Source organism: Camponotus vicinus, unplaced genomic scaffold (genome assembly GCF_025532165.1).
Source record: "Camponotus vicinus isolate PSW18456_S1 unplaced genomic scaffold, iyCamVici1.0 SCAF_4, whole genome shotgun sequence".
Lineage (NCBI taxonomy): Eukaryota > Metazoa > Arthropoda > Insecta > Hymenoptera > Formicidae > Camponotus > Camponotus vicinus.
Window position 1 is genome coordinate 3,369,140 of NW_028141976.1, and position 22,731 is coordinate 3,391,870.

Genomic DNA, 22,731 nt, shown 5'->3' on the forward strand with positions numbered 1-22,731 from the left:
CTTCGCCTTGTCCGCGGAGTCGCTGCCGATCGAAGCTTGCGATAAGCACCGGTTCTCTGTCCTGCGGGCGCTGTTCTTGAAATTGCTCGTTGCGGACGCTAATTGTAACGGTGCCTTTTACATCGCCCCGGCGCGGCTCTACGAACAGCGGAATCGTTTATCGTCGCGGTTGAAAGATATAAAAGCGATAGAACAGATTAGAACGATATCACATATATATGTATGTACGTATCCGGTATACGCCTCGCGCGGAGAAATGAAATCTGCAGCTCCGGAATTCTCTCTCGGATACCCCGGTTGTGCACGCTTCCACGTGCGTCTCGTTCCCCGAAATGAAATTTCTTTTTGTCAACACAGATGGTGGTCGAATGCACTTCGGTACAAACCGGATCTGGACACATGGCATTACTCTTACGTCTGGAAGATAACGCCGTGAACAAACAAGCGGATTCCGGTTTGCATCAGTGTTCTATGGTAGCTAACTGCAGTCTCTAAAATTCTCCTCAAATTCCGTTGAACCAATTTTGATGAAAATTACTTATTCTCTCGAGAGAAAAAAAATACATTTCGATGCGAGGAGAAATGTGTCTCTAACGAACGATATATGTAGCATATCTGTGAAAGACCGTTTAACGGTCTTTCAATACAGCATCTCCGAGAAGAGTTCGTGACATCCTCGGGCGACCCAGTTGAGGATCGCTGTGCGGACGATGTAGTATATTTCTCATATTTTTGCCAGTCCTCTGCGAGCGATCAAATAAAATTATTACAACTACAATGTGAGAGCGGTTCGATCGACGCACGTGGTATTCCGTGCGGACGATTCCTCGAGGACTTTTTAAGCGCAGCTAACGCACTAATTAACTGACAAACGAGATTACATCGAGTTCCGGTTGTTAAACCGCAAAACCGCTCCAGTATGGAAGACAAAAGCTCGTATTTAACATTAAACGTCTCCGTCTGATCTGAAAACCTATTCAAAGTATATAGCATGCATTTATGATCCTGTTCCATAAAAGTTGAATGATTTGATGAAGGGACTTGAGCTTGCACACGTGTACACGTATATGAAAATATATATTTCAATATTTTAAAATAATTTTTTAGATTTTAAACAAGCTGTTTGTTTTCTGAAATATTATTTTTTTTACAATTAGATGCATTCAATTTTTGTTGAACGACAAAGTTGGAAAAATGCTTTCTCCTTTATTGTCTGATTACGTGCATTGTTTACAAAAGATAATATTCTAAAGCACGAATCTTTTACGATCGCGGATGTAGTAGATTCCTGCAACGTGCAGTTTATTATCGACCAGTCAAATCCTGTGTTGCCGACGTTGTGAGCAATCACGATGCAGTCGAAAGACAATAGTGAAGATGACAGCACTAATATTTTTTTTCAAGTGTAGTGTAATGCGTGACATAATAGTCGCTAATTCTCTAATTTATGAGCCGTAGGAATTTAACGAAGATATTTTGAAACAGGTATGAATTATATTACAAGACTACGATTTAATTAATGATAGACGAATCTCAATTATTTGTCCGAATATAATTTATCTTTATTACATCTATATCCGCGCATAATATGTGAAATAAATTAATTCACAAGCAGTAAAATAGTTGATAGGAGGATAATAACGGAAAGATGGCGCGTTATTATGTCTTGATTATGCAAATGAATGGTTAACGTTACATAAATATTCATCCGCGAGTGTGCGATACGCGCTACTATACAAAACTCGTAGAAATGTAACTGCAGGCGCGCACACGTGACCGCGGAGACTTGACACTCGATCACGCTGTCAATGTATTCATTCGCATCCGGGAATGCGGGTATACGATTCTCAGGCCAGTTCATGTGGGCGCCGACGAGATTTATTCGGCGAGATTTAGATTCCCGGTAGAATTGGCCATCGTATCTCTCACTGTCTGCCGCATCGCCGTGCGTTGCCATGCTAAATACTTTACCGCGGCTACGGGCGATTTAACTGTAATACAGATTCCGTCGCGCATCTAAAAAAATGCTGGCAGTAGCGACCGATCGTAAATTTGCATCTGGTATACGCTCGCCTCGATGTGATTGCGAATCGCGAGCGAATGAATTCGCGCGTTTGCTATAATTATGCACATATTTTCGTATAAATATATTTATTACTATTTATGTATACGTTACGTAAATAATTTATATATATGTATATTTGTCGCGCGTTGGCATTTGCGGTCTTGATGTTTGAGATTACGAGTCAACAATTTGATTTGATAGGAATCAATTTTAATATATGCCAGATATTATGTATAATGTGAAAATAGTTTGTTTTTTTTTTCTCGATATGATGACTCGCGAGATGCATTTATTTATTAAATTTACGAGTTACATTTCACATAATTTTTACACGAGATATAATTATCATAATATGCATAAATAAATTTTCAAAATAGATTTGACTCACCCGAATGAACTTTTGGTAATGAATAATCTCGTGGATATACGGGTTGTTGCTTTGATATTTCCATGATCGTTTTGTGCAGATGCGAGATTCTCGATGTGCTAAAGATTTAATATTTTCATGGAACTCTCACTCATCGGAGACGCTTGGCGCTCCAGTTTCCGCTTTTAGTACGTTGTAAGTACGGGTGCTTCAATTCGAACAAACTTGGCGAGTAGGCCGTAACGACATAATGTGGACTAATATGCGGCAATTTGATAAGACTCCGAGTTGGAACTATTTCAATGAGCACGACGTAGTCTGATAGTAGCTGTTCTTCGTATCAAGCAAATGTAATTTTGTAAGATAAATTCAAAAATGTTATGTTAATATGATTTGCAAAAAAATCATATTATTATAACTTTAGTTTATGAGACATCTTTTGAATTTTAAAGACCAGACTGTAAAAGGAAGCAATTGTGAAATGAAATTCCACACTCGGATCTGAGCTATTGCAGTCGTTTTGTTTCTCTCGCGTAACGCGATTTGACACTTGAATTATGGCTCATACTCGACTTGTATGTTCACAAGTTCGTATTGTAACTTTGCATCGGCAACCCACATCGCGGGCTTGAAATAATTATGTGACAAGAAGCGGAAGTGCGGTTCGTACGAGATGTAACTCGACGCCGATGCAACGATGAAGCGTTTCTTTGTATCTCTACAACGGTATGCGTTGAATACTTATACGATTGCATCAATAATCAGACGCGCCACGCAAAGTCGTGTCATCTGTCTGTTTCGAGACTATGCGATATGGGATTTTTTAGCGAGATTGCGAGTGGGCGAATGATCGATACGCTGGTATACAATCGAATAATTGACTCGGCAGTAGCGACTGGATCGACCCTTTTCATGTAACCATAATTTTTTTCATGAGTTTAACGAATGGGATTCGCAACATCTTACGATAACGTAAAATCTAGAGAAAGTAGAAACTCGAGATTTTTCAGACGAGCGAGGCTATAAATGAAATAAACAGTGAAAATGTTTAGAAACAGTGCTTGACGTATCTCCGAAATAGAGCGTGCGGGCCGCTCTGTAAATATTTACATGATAAACAGATAGCGATAATGATATTTGATTTGATAAAGTCTGGCTTTTAGTTTTGGCTTTCGAATTATTCGCTTACGCGTATCATATTTTATTAAATTGAATATAGCAGTGGAAATTATATTATCAAATGACATTATCGCATGCATCCCGCCTCTCGTGGGATGCCGAGGCTCTCAGACGGCGCTTTATTTGATGCGAGAGTTTGTAATTCAGCGCGGAAACTCCTGCGGATATGACAGAATTAATTAGTATTTTCTCAACACAAATAGAGCAAAGTTCACATCTCGCTTCCTCAACTACGTTGATGGAAAACGCGGTTTTAATTTACCGTAATTGAAAAAATCAGAAGCTCGTCTTCCGGTTTGTTTTGTATTATCGAATTCCGTTTGTTTGCATGAAAGTGCTTTTAATTGATTACTTCCGTCGTGGAAGAACAGGGTGGAGACAAGGAGGCGGAAGAAATACAACGGAAGCTGCAACGTTTATATATCGCGTATATCGATCTCGCTGTATATAACGTGGCTGGGAAGTCGGATATCAATGACATCGGCCAAGACGCGCTTCCACAATGCACACATCGTTGGACGTGCTTGCAAAAGTTTGCGGAAAAATTTACTCATCGTTTAAATTTGCGAGCGCAACAAAGAGTAAATTGTTGATTCGACGAAATGAATTAGACGAAAGGCACAAGTCAATTAATCAAGACGGTTTTTAAATGATTGTAGAGACAATCGAGTCAAATAATCGAGATGCTAAGTCTTGAATTACATTTTGTTATTAGCGCTATTATTGTTGTATTATTAAATCTACGAATGTCGTATTGTTAAAAGTGGAAGCGCGAATTGAAAAATTCATCTTGTAGGAGTGCGTACAAGCGAGTTATCGATTTTGTATGGTGCTAATCTCTCCCTCTCTCCTCTCTCGCTCTCTCTCTTTCCCCGCGGCATTTGCCAAGACGCTCCCAGGGTTTCGCGAAAAAGTTTGTTCATCGCGGAAACCTGTTCCCGTGAACGGAATAAGAGCCGCCTGTTTCTAGGAACGGATGACGGTGCCGATTAAAAGCGGAACGACTCCGCGAGCGCTACGAGCTGCGTAACACGTCGCGAGTTTACGGTCTATAACTTCCCTCTCACATCAGCCGTATGATAAGGTATGCTTATGCGACGGTTTATAGTTCATTAAAGTTTTTTTTGCCGGCTCGAAAGACGGCTCTCGAATCGCGACTGTGGTCGTTTCGCATGACTCTCGATTTGCTCGTAAAGAGGGACTTTGTTGCGCGAGGCATTTCGAGATCTTTTGCCAAACACGACGACGTTAATAGTTTATTCTTGTATTTCGAGATTGCGAACATGTAAATTTTACGCGTTCAAATTTCAAAAGTCGGAAAATGTGATGAAAATTTACAAATTGCATGAAAAGTATAATATATAGTGGTAGTTGATAGCTTATTTTGGTTTGTGTGAAAATGCACGGTTCTTTAAAAACAGATATACATAAAGAAAATGCAATAAAATAATAAAAAAGTAATACAGGATATTTAAATGAGAAAAAAACGACGAGAAGAGAATATAGTTGTAATTATAACCAAAAGTCAGAAAAGAAGAAAGTAGAAAAAAATACGCAATGTGCGATTGTAAAAATTTTTCTTTAATATAAGAAATATATATACCCCTAATTCAATAAAAATATGTATACATATTATAATGTAGAAAATAACACATGCATAAATGCATATTATACAAGCTGTGGCAAAGAAATATTTTTTATTATATCTATTATATTTATATTTTTCATATTCTTTAAAGACGATAATGAAGAATTTGTTGAAAAATCCTTTTATATCTTAAAACTAAAAATCTTAATAAATTCGATCGATGAATTATCTCAAAATTTCAAAATAAAATTATTTAGAACGAAAGAGATAAAATTCAGCAAATGGACAGATAATAAAGAATGATTGTGTAGCATCTTGCGTTTCCAATATCAAGACAGAAATCGCCTTCGAGGGGCATCCGATACCAGAGAGATTCACTTAGCCTTCTTTAGTCGTATCCTTTATCAGCGGACGAGAATGACGTATGTGAGTCAGGGCTAACGCGAGTAAGTAGACGAAGGAAAGTGCGTGGATGTGATCGGGTGAAGATCGTGGAAGGAAACGGGGCGACCGAGCGAGGCCTCGACTTTTCTCGTTGGCGATGCAAGTCGGGTCACGAACACCAGGAGAGCCATAACGGAGGAAGGAAGAGGGAAACGAAAAAAAAGACACGAACGGCAGGGTTGGGCGCGGGGATATATAGATGTAGGAAAGACGGCGAGGGGTAGAGGACACACAACGACATCGGGGGAAGGGGGAGAGCGACGGGGGTAGTGTATCCATCGCGCGTCGAGGGTGGAGAAGGACCTGCGCGCGAATTTCCCGCGTTCGTCCAACCTCATATTGATCCCACCCCAGCGAACTCCCTCGTTCTCTAGGTAGGGAGGTGGTGGCGCGGCAGGAGGGAGAGGGGAAATCCGGTAAGGGTGGTTCGTCGGCATATAGCGTCGGACCGGGTGAGCGAGCGAGAGACGAAGGGAGAGTCGCAGAATCGCGGGCGCTCCGAGGGTGGTCCAGCGAGCGCGCGGGAGTCGTCGTGTTCTCTCATCGGGATTCGCAAACGTGTCGTCGCGTCGCCGCCGTCACCGTCGTCGTCGTCGTCGTAGTCGTCGTCGTCATCGACGTCGTCATTGTGATCGCGGTGTCGTGCTCTCGTTATCGGAAGTTGGTCCGTTTTTCCGCGTTCGCGACGGCGTGCCGCTCCCATTCGTTCGAAACTGCCGACGAGACGTGTTCGCGTGCGCGCGCGCGCTGGTGTGTGTGTGTGTGGTGAAGTTTTGGAAAAGTTCCGAACGTGAGGAATTTCGAAAAATAGCGGGCAAAAGTGCACGGATGTACGAGTGTCGGTCGACGACACCGTTGTTTCGACACCGCACTCGTATGGGCTAGAGTTATAGCCTCGTCGTTCATCGTGGTTAATGAGATTTTCTTTTCTTTCTGTAATATATATCTATAAGATTACGACGAGAATAGAGAAAAAGACAAGAGGAGATTGCCGAACAAATTTCATCGATCGGAACTGACCTCAACTTTATCGTCTAGATTTACGATCGGGATCAAACCGACACGACCTCGCGAGAGGTCATCGCCAGCAGGAAAGTGCATAAGCGCGAAAGCATTTACGAGGCTCCCTGTGCTTCGCGATTTTTCTTTTCCGCGATTGTATACGTTCATTTTATTACCGCTTTATTACCGCTTATGACGACAAGACGAAGTTGAGGAAGAAACTGCGTAATGTGTGAAATCATGTTTATCAATTCGGTTCACGAATACCTCTGAACCGATAGACTTGTTTTAATCTCCTAGTGCGAGCCATATAGTTATTTCTAAAAGACAAGAAAAAATAACATATAAATCTTATAATTTAAAAAATTAAAAGATTATATATATTATATACATTTCATCTCATAAAAATTAAAAATTAATTATGTACGTATGTAAATTACGTTTATGACCTATGTACGAAACCATATTGATTTGAAAAATTGTTTTGACTGATTAAATATCCAAAAGGCGTATGTCATTTTATGTTCAAGCGGCATGAGTCTCTTGACAAAGAAAAAGAGAGAGAGAGAGAGAGAGAACAGCAAATTAGTTCTGAAACTATACCCTTATTGAGAAACAGCCTTAGACAGCAACGGGCTTTAAAATGACTCTTAAATTGACCTGCCAGTAATCGAGCAATCACGTTGAAATGATTCACCTAATTAGTAGTCTCGACCGAAAATTGTATAGTTGCGACTTTTCAGCCGCTACTGTTTAGCGTAAACATGAATTTATCACAATCATATTGCCATTTCGAATAATTTTTCGTCTCATGAAGCCGTCATGCATTTATGCATGTATCGACTCGATTGCATGTGCGATTGTGTACGAGAAATTTGCATGAATCTATTATACTTATTATACGATCGCGTTTATAACGATCACGTCGCAGCCGTGACCGATGTGGCAATACGTTCGGGATAAGCTGCGTGGCCTCGTTTGACGGTCAGAAAAAATCGATGGGAGCATGTGTGAACATGTTCTTTAATCGGAATACGTTTTAGAATGCATTACTTTTTTTTTTATTCAACGTCAAATGTATAGATGCAAGTTAAATTTCAAAGAGTAGAAGATGGGAGAAAGAGCTGGAATGTTTTGAATACTTTGAGAAAGTTGGCACGAGCATTGACGCAGAAAGTAAGTTGCGATGCGATATAAACAGAGGATTACCATCTGTCGGATTTAATGAGCTATAATATGGTATAATACTCAAAACGGCATTCTTCGTTTTGCAAAATATACTCTGCAACCGACATAAAGCCTGTCACCGTTGCGTTATAATCGTTGTATTTATTGCCGTGGATAAATTGTTCGTGCAAATCCCGCATTTTTATCGTCGTACGTGGCAGCGACAATTTATAACACGCTAATAAATTCTATTTTAATAATTAAACCGATTAAACACACGCATATAGTTTGTTTAATTTCGTATTTAATACAGGCGAATTACGCTTCTTTAATTAAAGTTATCTCGGATTCGTATATTTATCCGCATGTAAATGTTGCAGATTAAACATTATTATAATCAATAAAATTAGTAGCAATTTTATTATTACATTAACAGATCATAATAAAATATTAAGAAACAGTATCAAAATTTTATTTCTCATTGATTGAGTTCATGAGACCCTTTGTGAGGTTCTTTATGATAATTAAATGTTAAGTTAAATATATGTCATACGTGATAATTAAATGTTAATTGAAATACATTCCCCATCTCGCATTTAACATTATAAATTTGAATAGTTTTGTTGCCAGAATCCAGCTCCGATAAATTCCAACAGCGAACAGGAATAACTCTTGAGAACGTCTAGTACGCATATTTAAGATGTGTTATTCCTTATCAGTATTTTTCGTGGCCATAAGCACCTAAACGAAATGAAACATTCCCGTAGAAATATAGAATCAGCATGGGAGACAGAAGGTTTCGTTTTCGTGATCGATCGATCGACGTCCACGTCGTTGACATCGTCGTCAGAATCTCGCTGTTGCAACAATATCCGGAATCTCGTTTCGCGCATATAGATTCAGACTCGCTCGTAAACATATCCGAGGTGCATAAAATACCCTACGATCGGCAAGGCCCGCGATATGAAGCCAGGTGGCGAGCGCGAAAATACATACAAATAACCGAGCGTGACTCAAGCGGACCCATTACAATATGTTTGCGTCACAGATGGGGCCGTTTTATCTGTTCAGCTACACGTGCATTGTCTAGGAGAGATTTACGCGAGTATTACAAACGCCTACGAGAATATCTCAGACTTGAAAAGAATAATGTATTCACTTTCCATTTTAATATTTAATTGCGATGTCTCTCTCTCTGATGTCTGATCGCCTTCTAAAAGCAAAACGAATGAAAATTTTAAAACGGCTCTATAATATAAATCCTCCGTCAGTGTAAGGAACATGGGAGAAAGGATATGTTATAGGGTCTTGAAACGTTTCTTCGACTGATGAAACTCTCGAAGAGACAATTAAAGCATTAACCCTTGCCTTGCGTAAAGTGAATCATCTGTGCCCATATTATCATGTTTGAAAGAGGCGCTTTGGATCTATTCGTGTAATTAAGATTCGTTTAATATAAGTTATTAAGTACATCCGTGAGAAAATTAATACACAAGTATTATTACGATTAAAATTGAAAACAATGCTTGAAAGTTGAGTGTTTATTGTCTATGGCAAAAGGAGCATTTTCGAAAAGTCGTGCTTGAGTTTTATTCAATAAACGTTTTTGTAGGAAGACTACAGAAAATGAAAATTTTTTTAGTAATTCTTGTCGTGTATAACATTTTTATAAATTTTCTTCTTATATTAAATTTAGAAAAATTTTATTTTATCAAGAATTTTAATTTGTAATTTTTTAAATAAATTTTATTTTGTCGAAAGGGAATTTTAATTTCTGATTAATTAATTTTGTTATCACATTTCGATATATATTTTAATAAAATCTAAAACTGCTTTAGTTATGTATGAAAGAAAATAAGAAAAAGAAGGAGAGATCGGAGAATAATCTTTGAACATACCGATCATGACAACAAAATATATGTTGGACATATGTCGTGATAAATCATTAACCGGGCGTGATAATTAGTCATGCTCAAGCAAATTCCGGCTCGTGGCTTTGATTTATCATCTGGCACTAATCTCGATCGACCAGCGATCGATCTCTCGTGATTCGCGAATCGGATGCAACAAGCGGACCCTCGATACGGAAGCTTGAAGGAATGGAATTTTAGCAAAGTCGATGTGAGCATAAATAGTTTCGCAGAAAAAAACAAAAAAGCGCAGTATATAGAAAGAATTTACATGTATACAGAAATATCGATTGGCGACGAGATACGTGCGCGTTTGCGTCGCATTATCGCGAAATTAAACATTTCTGCAATTTTCATATTTTTATATATTGCAATCTTCAATTTGAGAATTTGATGTGAAATATTTTGCGTGGAAAATAATGTTTCGTCGATGAAAACATTTTCCGTGTTTGATATCTTGCCAATTTAAGGATAAACAAGGAAAAAACGCAAAAAAATACCGTTTGCGAAGCATATGCATTATGCGCGACATCGATTTCTCACTCGGTTCCATTTCCCGTTCAAGCTCCACAGGTTACGTGATGTAAATCAGGCCGACCTACTGTCCAGTATTGAAGCATACTCTGTACAAAGTAAAATTGCCACGGTCGTAGACTCGCTATCTCTATTCTTCCTTGACACGTATGCGCTATAAAGCGCACGCGATGGTCTTCTTGCTTAATATTATACTGTTTGTACTTTCCACGAAACATCTGAGCGTTGCATCTGAGACTATTTCGCGCGGTCCATCCGATAACTGTATCTTATTCGTGCATTATATTATTCCTTAGTTTTTCTTCTATTGTGACTTGTATGTATTTTAATTGCATTACCAGAATATTTAATTCTATCGCAAACGTGATGTTATATATTTAATCTTATCAAACGTGAAAAGTCTCTCAGTTGTCGTGAAAAATGCATTCCGGAAATTTTCAGCATGCGCAATTCGCCGGGCTTTTATGCAGTATCCACCATAATCCCTTCACGTGCCGCAAATGGGAGCAGTTTGTCTTCACCATTTCGTGACGTTCTTGCATTTTTACATATTCCACTTCGCGAGCAGTGTTGTCTTTATTATATAGCTTCCAAGTATATATACAGAGTTTATATATAAGATGGCCCATTTTAAATGACACATATTGACATTTCTCGAGAATCAAGGCCTCTGAAAAATGTTTTGTACATAAATTTTGTGATTTCGAGGAAAACATAAGATGGTGCCATTTGATTTTGGATGAATGTTATGAAATTACTCTAATTTGTTTATACAAATCAATTTCCTGCAATATTCGGCGTAAAAAAGAATAGAATAATAAACAATTGAGTAGTTTACGAGGTATTTATAGTAGTTTATATAAAATTATATTAAATTATAAAATATCTTGTAAATTATATATATTCAATTTTTGATCATTCTACCCTTATAACTTTTTATATCAAATATTTTGAGGAAGCGATTTATATAAATATATTAGAATGATTTCCTTTAAATGAAAGCTGGAATGATTCCATAAAATCAATATTATCAATATTTATGTCCCCCTCAAACTCACAAAACTTTTGTACGAAACATTTTTCGATGGAAGCCTTGGTTTTCTAAAAATATTAATGCGTCATTTAAAATGGATCACTCTTTATCTAGGCCTCCTTGATATTATTAAAATTTTCCGACAATTTATTTCGCCAATAATTATTAATTACGGAGAAAAAACGTCACAAAAGAAGGTAAGATACTTCTGAGGCCGCAAAGTTATTTCGTATCTCATTTCGAATCGCGCTTCGGGAGAGCTTCGCTTCGGGATCGATAAATCATCTCGTTCAATCCCGATGCGGCAGTTATCGCGAATAAACGCTCGCCGTTACGAAACGGTCGTCTCGATATAAACTTCGGTGTGTTTACAATTTGCCAGCTTGCTCGGAAACCTTAGAAAATTGGCACGCGGATATGAGTCTTTCTAGGACACGAACGCATATTTTCCAAATCTTATTATAGAATTATGGTGTTTTGCTGTATTACGGCGCAATGAGGATATTTTACGTGCTTGCCGTTCTTATATATTATACTTTTTTATCCGATAATTCGTCGTTATCTTTAATCCAATATCGTTGCTATTATTATCAATACTTGTCGTAAATTGAATATTATATTCCATCGAAGACGCGATATATATATATTGAATAGGAATCGATTTATATACATATATATATTGGGTAAGAATCAATTTATATGCTACACCTTCCTGATCGTTTATTATCGCTCGTAAATCGAGGATTAAATTGAACTCTGTGAATACAACTTGCGATTTTTTTCAATCACCCTTTTGATTCTATCTAACATCTGTGTGCATTTTACTTGTTCGTTTATACAACCATTGACTTCCTTCCTTCGGTTCTGTGGGCAAAGCCCATTTACTTGATTCTATATAGTACCACTTGTTATCAATTGTGTCCACGCTTATCCCCAGAGCAACGCTTGCCAATAATATTTTCTTCAATCGTTGACTTCTTTCCAAACGCGGACAAGAATCGGATAGATAATTTTATCATTTTATTAGTCGCTTATCTAGTAAGTATTTTAAATGCATTCAGTTTTATCGATTGCCTTTCAAAACTATAATTAATTCATTACTTCATATAATGTTTAATAAACATGATATTTCGCGATAATTATTTTGATAAATCGGGACTGAAAAAGATTTTCTCCAGCGCGTACCGCGATAGCGCACAAGAGAAAATGTTGAGAAAATAGGACAGATCCTTCGGCGAAAATAGACACGATGTCGAAAGGATTAATGGGCGCGCCGAAGGTTGCCGATAGCTAAGATACTTGTCGTTTAAAAACGGTGCAGGGATAAAAGTAAGGAATCGCGAGAGTTTATAGATAGCCGGCGGATAAGAGAAGAAACGGGTCGGCTCCACGAAGTTCGTTATTATCCCGATTATCGCCTGTTACGGCTAATCTCGCCGCGGCAGCAGCAACCCCGCAGCAGCAACAGCGACAGCAACAGCTTTTGCACTTAGCACTTTCGTGACGAGGCCGGTATTATGTGGCAATAACGAGCGACCCCCATCACGTAACCCCACTTAAGAGCCGAGTCGCTGCCGCGTTATAGTCGGGTAAGGGCGCGAGGGAGAAAAACGAGAGGAGGGAGAAAAAATGCCTCGATCTCCACCCATCGTTACCGGATGGTATCCACATCATATAACGGACGGTGAACCCCTTCCTTCTCCCTCTTCTTTCTTCTTCTTCATCGAATTGCGCTCATGTTTAACCGTGAACACACCGCGGGGCTAATAGAAAATATACGCTGCCGCCGCTCTCTCCGTGTACACCCCCTTTATTAATATCGACGTTTCGTGCGTTGCCGACATTAATCGTGTAATCGAGCTACGCTTCGGTTAGGTTCAAGGATCATAGCCGGTGGCTGCTGAGGAGCCTCTTTGGTTCTCCTATCACGCGACTTCGATCGCGCGCGGCTTTTTAAGGGGTTCCTCCTCCAGGATGAAGGGCGGAATCGTGTCTCACTCGATATTGTAATTTCGCGAAGTCATAGTAGATCGCGAATAAAATATCGCTTGCCTCGATTCGACCGCGATGAGTCAATTCGAAACTTGTAATCAGTTTCATAAATATGCAACGAGTTTTGATGTGATACGCTTATAAAAGATTTTCTAAAAGTTTAGGAAATTTGTCGAATCGAGGCAAGCGATAATTAAGCAGTAATTTTCGCGTTCTTTTAACGTTTCATTTTTGGAGTTCGAACAATATGGGAGCGGCTGCAGCTAGTGCACTACACGAAAACTGTATCAAGGATACGGCAGCGAAGAGATATCGCATAACTTTAATTATCACTGTACTCGTATATAATTGCTCGAGCAAACACGAGTTAGCGGTACACGAGATACGCGGGGTTGCATACCAACTTAAATAACCTGACATTTTATTGATGAATAAACTTCATTATACTACTACGCTTAATTGATTAATGAGAAATTACGAGACGGTTCTGTATACAGGAAACGAGAAATATAACGGGCGTTCTCTCTCTCCGGGGGATGATAATTCAGCCTAGCGCGGCTTGAAAAAACGAGTGGAAATCGCGTTAATTAAATCTACAATATAATCTCGCGCATTCAAGGTTACTCTCGCCTATAGTTATACGTCTTGCGTTCCTTTTCGCACTGCGTAAATGAAATATTTTGAGCACGAAAGCACGAAAAATATATAGTGACTCGAGTGCGGATTTGATTGCAATTTGCAATTTTTATTTGGATTGTTGTGCGGATTAAAATGCAAAATGGAGAGAAGAGATAATTAAACTTTCAGTATCACTCGGGAATTTTTAATCCGTATATATACATAGTGAAAAGAACGAGCGTTTTATTAGTTTTCTCGATTATGTTCAACTGGGGGAGGATCGTATTCTCGCAAGCATGATTCTTCACATTCCCCGGAGATTAATATCGGCGTAAGATCGAATCCTGGCGATATCGGCAAACAGTTTCCCACTTATTAAGCGCAAGATCTCCCGCTACGACTCGATTACGATCTAGCCGATGCTTGGACCGGGAGTTACTTCCGGTATTTTTGCGCGCATACCTGCTTATAGTCTTTCCACGCCCTTTAATTATCCGCAGCTTGACGCCGAGTAGTTATAGCGGATAGGAACGTTGTCATTATGACTGCGAACGAGACTACCGTGCTTGCCTTCTTCTCTTTACCATCTCTTCTTTCCTTTCTTCTTATTGTGAGCTCGCAGCTCTTTCATCTCTCAACGATATAGAGATCCTGACGTTTTAAATCCTGCGAGTTCCATTGTCCTCCCGGTTCTGCGAAACGCATCAATGTCCCGATCACCCCTCCTTCGTAATCAAGTTCACTCTATCAATCTCAAGTTTTGCGTGATTGTATTACTTGATGTTCGGAAAGAAATCAGTTTCTTCCCGGTGAGATTGGACAACTCTATATCGCGGCCGACTTCACCTAGACCCATTACTTTATTAGAGTGGCAATAAAACCGTCGTCTCACTGAGATCCTAGCCGTAAAGTGGCATTAAGTGCCAGCTTTAAGTAAGTTTGTCGGGACTCGGCAAGGAGTCTACAACATACGGCTCACGGATGCTTTGTTCGCTATTGGAGTCCTTGCGAATCGCTGCGATTTTACGAGCCGATACTAGACAGTAACCGGCCGTTTCTCGCTGCGTCTATCTTTATCGTTCAAGTGCCACAATAATATGTTATCCGTCGTGAAAACCGTATAGCGAGCACGGTAAAGCATCGTCGTTGAAACAACGACGACAGGTGGCCACGTCACGCGATCTTTTTCGTTGAAGGACCGGCGACTCGTGGGTGGTTCCTAATAGCTTTTAATGCCAGGCCAACGTGATTTAGATGCGCACCGCTGGCCGCCGATTTGCACAAAGGATCTCGACGGTGCACTGACCGTCCTTTCGAGAGGAGAGACCCAGACTGACTCGACGGCGAACCCGCGCGTGCCCTTGAAATTCCTCCCGCGAATACCTGCGGCCGCAGCTTTCGGCCGCGCGCGCGAGCATAAAGTAAGATAAAGCTCTCTATAAAACTTGGGCGTGAAAGCGTTTCTCTCTCCCTTCACATTACGACAGCCGCCGCGGCGGATTTTACGCGCACGCAAATTCGTAATTCTCTCCGCAGACTTGGACTCGCGTGAATTTTTAAGCGGTTTTACGAAACGGTTTTAATGCGCGAATGTGATGAGACGGATTTATCTCTTTCTCTCTCTTTCTTTCTTTTCTCGGGTCTTTAACCGGCCGTTCATTCCCTCTGTCTCGTTCGGTTACCTGGACACAGAACCAGCTCTACCACGAAACTGCCATATCGAATCGTAGTCGAAAAGGGATCTCATTTTTCTAAGAACTTTCTCGTTTTTTTTTTACTGTGACTTTCCAGTCTGTAGAATCCATCATCAAATCAGAGGCGGTAGGCAAAATGAAAAGTTTTGTAAAGGCTTGTTTCTGAAAACCACTTTTTCTGTCATCCAAATTTTTAATAAAAAAAACATTTAATTTTTTTTTGCCATTTCCTATCTCGGGATCAGTAAGGCTTTGTACACCTCGTTGCAGTTTCGACATTGCGCACCTCGTGTGGTCCTCTCTCGATGTACGTACATATAGATAGTCTCCGCGTCCACCCACTGATACGCGCGATTCTTAGAGTCTCGGGTTTCAGACGATTCTTTTCCAAAAGGAGCAACGGCACACGGATACACGGACGTCTACCTTCTAGGTGTTGTATGCAAATTTCCCTGCCTCCTAGCCGGCACACCGCCAGACGTCGGGAATATGAATCATGCTGCGATGAGAGGCCGCTGCCTCATAACAGGAAATCCGTCCCCGTGCGCGATCGTGCAGATTCAAACAAAGCCCGATGCCTTTATCCCGCCCTTCAGCTTTTTTTTCATCGATCGGCCGCGCGTCCCACGCGCGCGAAGAAAGCCTCCAGGCTTGCGAAACGTGGGAACTAGTATCGGTGTTGCCAGGCAATTTCAATTAATAATTTCAATGACATAAAAAAAAGAGTGCATCAACCTTTTACGAGGCACATTATTAATACTTTTAATGTCACTGGAACTTTCATAAACACGAGATAAACAAGAATAATCTCAAACTTTGATATCTTGGTAATTCGGTTAAGAAACGTATCTATATTCAAAGACTCTTATAAAACGAGTATCGTATGGAGATGACGATAAACGAAATGAACAAGTACATATTTTCCCATTTCAGCGGCGACGCTGACGTCATTTCTTTCGAAGATGACCAAATCGGAGTACCGAGGAGTCTTAAACTCGCGTTTTACTTTCATCTCGTGCACCAAACCAGGAACTCGCCCGCGAGATATTTCCATTGGAAAATGCGCGGGTGGATCGACAAATCGATATATCTACTTTTGCAAAGATGTAGTACATTCTCTCTTATAAATATGTATCGGACTCTCTCGTTTATCCTGAAGAAACGCTTAGATTCACAAAAGGTGCAATTATGAGGATCAATTTTCTTGTAGTATATCTTCTATGTATATTATACATGTATGACATATGATATGGGAGAGACTTTGTTACCGTCTCATCTAAATCTACCTATAAATATAACTTGTGCATCTCTCCAATGTGAAAATGCCTGATGGCGTACCATCCGTCAATTTACATTCGCGGTCATCCTTCGCGGCGATCGTCGACGGATGGCACAATAAAATAAACAGTAGTTCGCGGTAGACGCAACGGAATGAACCGCCGTTTATCAGCACGTAACGAAGATGGTCACGCGACCTTTCCGTCGCAGTTCGCGAATAATGACCGTGACGGAGACAGCATAACTGCCCTCCGATGTATCAACATCGTTTCCATTTTCCCCGCAGACCGTCGTTTCCTCTTGATCGCTCTTGTCGCAAGAAAAAAATTTGCAGGTGTAATCAGGTCGGCGATTGTGCGAAAATTAGTTACATGTAAAGATGAATGTGCGTGATCGACATACGATCGCGCGTTTTCCTTGCGAAATGTTCTCGAAACTAATTCAACTCTGTTTCTTAATATAACGTGCATCTTTTATAAAGGTCTTCATGTTGGCGAGATTCGACATAAGTATTTCAATCATGAATTTTAACAGAATATCTTTGAATATCCGGTGATTCTGAGGCACTCTGCATAAATTCTATAAATAATCTTTCGCCGTTTTTAGGTCGGTGTACGAAATTTTAAAAGAAGCCAAAATTTGCAGATAATTTGTGAGAAAACTACGGAAAGTAATAAATCACCATATCTTTTGAAACATCTCTGAGTGCACATCGAGATACAATCAACAATCTTCTTCACCGCGCCAAGGCGACATTCGAGTGTGATGATTCAATACAACACTGAGAAATCTCAACAGATCGAAATCATTTACGACGAATCCTTGAATCAAACTCTGAGAAGCGAGAACTCTGACTCTCTCAAATAGACGCGAAATCTCAATGGCGAAATAGAGATTGTCATCGGATACCAAGTATTTCTTCAGATGGAGCTTTCAGCTTGCTTTATGAAAGCCGGGGAAATCGAGGAAATGTCACCTTAGTGAATTCGTCATCGAGACTACCCACAGTAGACGATCGAACGAGCAGAAGATAACGCCGTATAACTTTAGTCCGGCGAGATCGTGTCCAGGAGAGCGTATCCAAGTGCTCTCGCGAAGATGGACGCTCTCGAGTTGCAGGCCGCTTTGGTGAAGCTCGACCCGGCCACCACGGTGACGCCCATCGGTACCACTATGAAGCTAGTGCCGCATCATCGCGTTGCCTTTACCGTGAACATCGATGACGAAGGCGACATGACCTTGGAAGATTCGGCACGAAGGGACGACGCTGAAAAGTCGCCGGCCGAGACGGCAACATCGGTGTCGCGAAAAACGCCGGGAAACTGCATGGGCGGTTTGACAGCGAGTCATCATCATCAGGGCGGCGGCCAGCAGATGGGTGTCTCCAAGTGTGGCATCGTCGAGGTCAGGTGACGCCAGCCGCCCTGCTACGGCGTCAACATGATTTACCACACTTATCCGCCGCATCGCGGCAGCAAGCACCACGCCAAGCATCACGCCAAGGAGAAGAGGCATCATCATCATCACACTATGCACCATCAGCATCACAGAGCTCATGTGGTAAGCCGTACAACTATAAGTTATGCGCCTGGACAAAGAGGCAACGATGGTGACGACGACATCGTCGTTGTCGTCATCATCGTCATTGCGAGCATGTCAGGAAATTCTATGAGTTATTATCCGCACTTTGAAGGTTGTTTAGTTATTCCATACGACGTGCTCGACTTGAAAATTATTTTGTTAGCGATTTCATAAAATTTCATTCGCTCGCTAATCTCTTAAAAAGAATTTTCGATCGCATTATCTTGTATTAACATTGGGTGAAAAATAATGAAACAGCGCGTTACTACGCGAGAGAAGGAAACCCAACATTCGCAAGTTCTTTAATAACGAATTCTATTTTTCCTGTGACAATTTCGTGCTAGCGAAACAAACGTTACAAAGGATGTCCTCTACGAAATTCGGAACTCGTTCGAAATCTCTTACAGGATTCAATAAGAGATGGAAGCGTCGTGGTAACTCGTATTTCCTTTCGCGTTGCCTCTCGAGAAACTTAACTCACCGAGCACTTGTATAATGCATCTCGTTTAACCGCACTCTCGCTACAAAGGACAAGCGCATATTTGAAAAGATATTATGTTCCGTTTTTCTATACACACATAATATAAAGAATAAATAATACGGAAATTTTGCAAAGCACACGAGCAAATCAAAAAGTAATGCGATGAAAAAGTCGAATTTATTTATTCCTTAGAATTCTGACATAGCTTTCAATTTTTTATTTAATCTGTTACACACACGCGCGTGTGATATAATATTAAAATTAAAAACGATATTAATCAACCATATTATATATAATAATAATATTTATCATTACAAATTATTCGTGCTTACCTTGAATTTTAACGAAAATATCAAATTCAATTTTATTAAAAATGATATTGTACATGTCTAGATTTTTGAAGGATTAAAAATTAAATTTGTATATTTATCTCGCGAGCGGAATTAAAACCTGAAATTTCTAACCGACTAAAAAAACCTACGCGGACATCAAAATTAATACTTAAACGTCCGCGTATATATTTTCACGCATTTAAAATTAATGCCATTTCTCATTCTGATGCGTAATTAAATAGAGCCCGCACAGGATATCGTTGGTTCGTGTCATATCGCGCGAACGTTCTTCGAACATGTATATCCTTTGTGTGTATTCCTCGCTCTCTTGCAGCGTGTTTCTTTCGTGAATTTTTCTCGCGCAACGGTTTCTCGCAGTGACGAATGCGTATTACCGAGTCAGCGGACAATGCGACACGCTCTGGCTGGTCGTTCTGTCTGCTTCTCTTTGCGCACGCGAACACCGTATTCGCGAGGATAATGCGCGATACGAGTATGTTCCGTGACGAAGAATACGTACGACATGTACCTATGCACCGAGCATATGGGCAGTATACACACAGAAGAAGCGCGCGCTCCCCGCTTTATTTTCCTAGCGGTAATTTTGCGGAGAGGTAATTAACGAGCTCGCAGGTGCAATCAGCCGCGCGTTAACCAGGTCCCTCTTTCATATACCCGCAAACGGCAGATTAGCATGTTAATTTTTAACGGGGCTTTGTTGACCCGCGCGAAGTAACGCATTTTCTCAGGACTCGACGACTCGGAAAAAAAATACACCAAATGAGAGCCTTAAAATAACGAAGGCCGTTAATTTCACTTATATTCCTTTTTCGCGTTAATCCTCGCGTGAATTCTTACGAGTTTTATTTTTTCCTTTTTATCAAAAATTTAATTGCGTCGAGATGACTTATGTATATTTACTCCCGAGAATAATCATCCCGAATTGTTTGCGTTCTCGCGACGAAGGCTGCTTTAATTGTACCTCTACCTCCGAGAGAATCGATCATGCGGGTTCATCGAGGTCGAATCGACGTCTCGCGCGAATACACCACGTACCTATGTGTAGGCGCATGTTTCTCGAGTATGTGTATATACATCTTAACGCGCTTGCAGCTGCACTTAAGCGAGACATAATAGGCCTATCGCGGGCCACTTGTCTACTTCGCCGTCAGAGCGTCGCTCGCGGCCGCGGGGACCGACGTTAATAGACGCATTTGCGGAACTACGAAGCGACGAAGATGGTCTCGTAAATGAAGAGGCGAATGGTGCGTCGCGCCATAAATTTATCGATGCGTCTCATTTAGCTAATTGCCAAGTTTAATAATTCTCCAAGTTTCGATAATGACATTGGCATCGTTCGCGACGGATTTCGCACGACACGGTGGACTAGCTCTACGTATCGCTTATTTTTCATTTCTTCACGAAACATATAAAGAAGAAGCTGGCGCTTGAATGAATCGACGGAGAGAAAAATGCTCGATCTCTTAAATTGCGCTAAATAAATAATGTGTTTCGCGCGTGCATTCAATCACTATATGGCTTCCACGATTCGCAAACCGACGCGCATCGCACGTGCATTAACGATGCATACACGTTCGTTTCCCTTCGATTATGCATGTGAATCGTGCACAGTAAGCCGGAGGAGAGCGCGAGACTTTTCCTTCTCGAAACACAATCGACCGGGTATCCGCCATCGCGCGACTCGCTTGCTCGGTATTGAATTCTCGAGTAGGAGAAGAGATGCGCTCTCTACGAGAGAGCGCATCTCGCGTGTGTACATATGCACGTATGGGAGGCACGTTGCCGCGTATATATACACCTAATACATGGTATATACATGCTCCCCGGAATCATACGTTGGGGAGTTATACGAAGGGTTCGGCATGTACCGGGTGAGCAGATCGATAATATGGTCCACGTAACTAGGACGACGGTCTCTGTCGCGCTTCGAATCTCTCTCTCTCTCTCTCGCGCGGCGATATGTTCATAGCGATTTTATTTTTTTCCCGCTCACACACCACAATATGTACGAAATGTAGCTATAAATTTTGCCGTAGATAAGAATAGACGGTCAAATTTATCGTTATGCAGCGGGCGGAATTACAATTGTTGCTTGATATTGTGCAATGGATTAAATCATGCATGCTAAGTCATGTGCCGTTGTCTCGAGATAATTAGCATTAAGATGTCGTATTCGTGAATTCTGACAATTTTGCGTATCTTTGTGTGTTAATTTTCTCAAATTGAAATACCTTTATCGCATCTGCGTGTACTTGAACAGGTTCTGTCGCGAAATGCCTTCTCTCTGTTCGCGGCAGAAAAAAAGGCCCGTTGACCGCTACCAGGGTCAGACTTTCAATTAAAGTTTAAGTCGGGTCTTAACGAGGCTTAAAAGAATCGACGCGCGAATGCAACGAGTACAACACGTGCTTATACACCCAGGTCGAAGACTTAAGCCGGATCGTCTTCCTCGGTCGTTCGAGGGGATGAACATGCTCGCTCGGGCTTCTCTTTTGACCGCACTGATATTCAAACGTGGCGTACCGGTCAATTTGCATATCTCGCGTCTCGCGAAAACGGACAAATAGATTGAGAGATTTCGCAGAACGGCATCGGGGCTGATTATGTAATTCGACGCATTAAAACGGGGAATGAGATTCGCGACAAAAATATTTAAGCTCATCTCGCCGTAATTAGCGCCGATTCGTGCAATTATATGCGTAGCCGCGTAAATCGCGCGACTCGAGAAGTGAACATTTTAATTTCGACCACTTTTCGAGTGCAAGAGAATCAATCGACGAGGCGATAAGGAGGTACAACAAAGTTATTTATAGCGCACTGTAACATTGCTTATCGATTTCAATGTTCACGATAGCGCGATGCAGGGCCATCGCACGTGGACCATTCGTCCGTTTTATTAGAGTCGACCTAATTAAACGCGGTCGCGTTGGAAAAATATACGATATGGCGTACGCTATAGTAAACAGGTAATAATGTGAGAAGTCCTTTTCCAAGGAAAAGCCTTTTTATTTCTTACTTGTACATGGGAGTAATCGAGTTCCTCGAGTTCTCTCCCGAATCGTTACTCTACCACGCTTTTTCTTTTTGCAGTTTCTCCCCGCGGGACACTACACTTACGATAGATATCTTTTCGCCGCGACTGACAGAGCCAATTTTCCAGCTTCCAATAAATTAGTCGGCATACTATATTAACGCTGCTCCGCGCCTTGGAACATCCAATTAGCCGGATCCGTCGTCGTCTCCTCTGGGAGACGCCCGTAAAAAATATTTACATCCGCCGTTTTGCAGGATGTGCGTGACAGTGGCCTCGCGTGACCCTACAAAGTCGTCGAGACAGACAAAGAAATGCAACTTTGCGTTGTAATTTCTTCTGTAAGAGACGGTTTTGAAGCAATTGCGATCGTCAATCGCGCGATTCGATCGATACGTTAACTCCAAATTTATA

The 22,731-nt window shown here is 40.9% G+C and overlaps 2 protein-coding genes across 5 annotated transcripts in view; both read left to right on the forward strand.

Moving 5' to 3' along the window:
• The window catches only part of LOC145971238 (uncharacterized), a 140,286-nt gene that overhangs the window by 57,488 nt on the left and 60,067 nt on the right, over window positions 1-22,731 (forward strand). The window lies entirely within an intron of this gene.
• LOC145971250 (uncharacterized) lies at window positions 5,363-18,419 on the forward strand. Its single transcript, XM_083098728.1, has 2 exons — window positions 5,363-6,553; window positions 17,517-18,419. The coding sequence occupies exon 2, from the start codon at window positions 17,970-17,972 to the stop codon at window positions 18,282-18,284; it is 315 nt and encodes a 104-aa protein (XP_082954854.1). The 5' UTR covers window positions 5,363-6,553; window positions 17,517-17,969; the 3' UTR covers window positions 18,285-18,419.

What these genes read in the sequence shown, in the direction of transcription:
- LOC145971250 (XM_083098728.1), top strand. Translation starts at nt 17,970, where the DNA reads ATGGACGCTCTCGAGTTGCAGGCCGCTTTGGTGAAGCTCGACCCGGCC.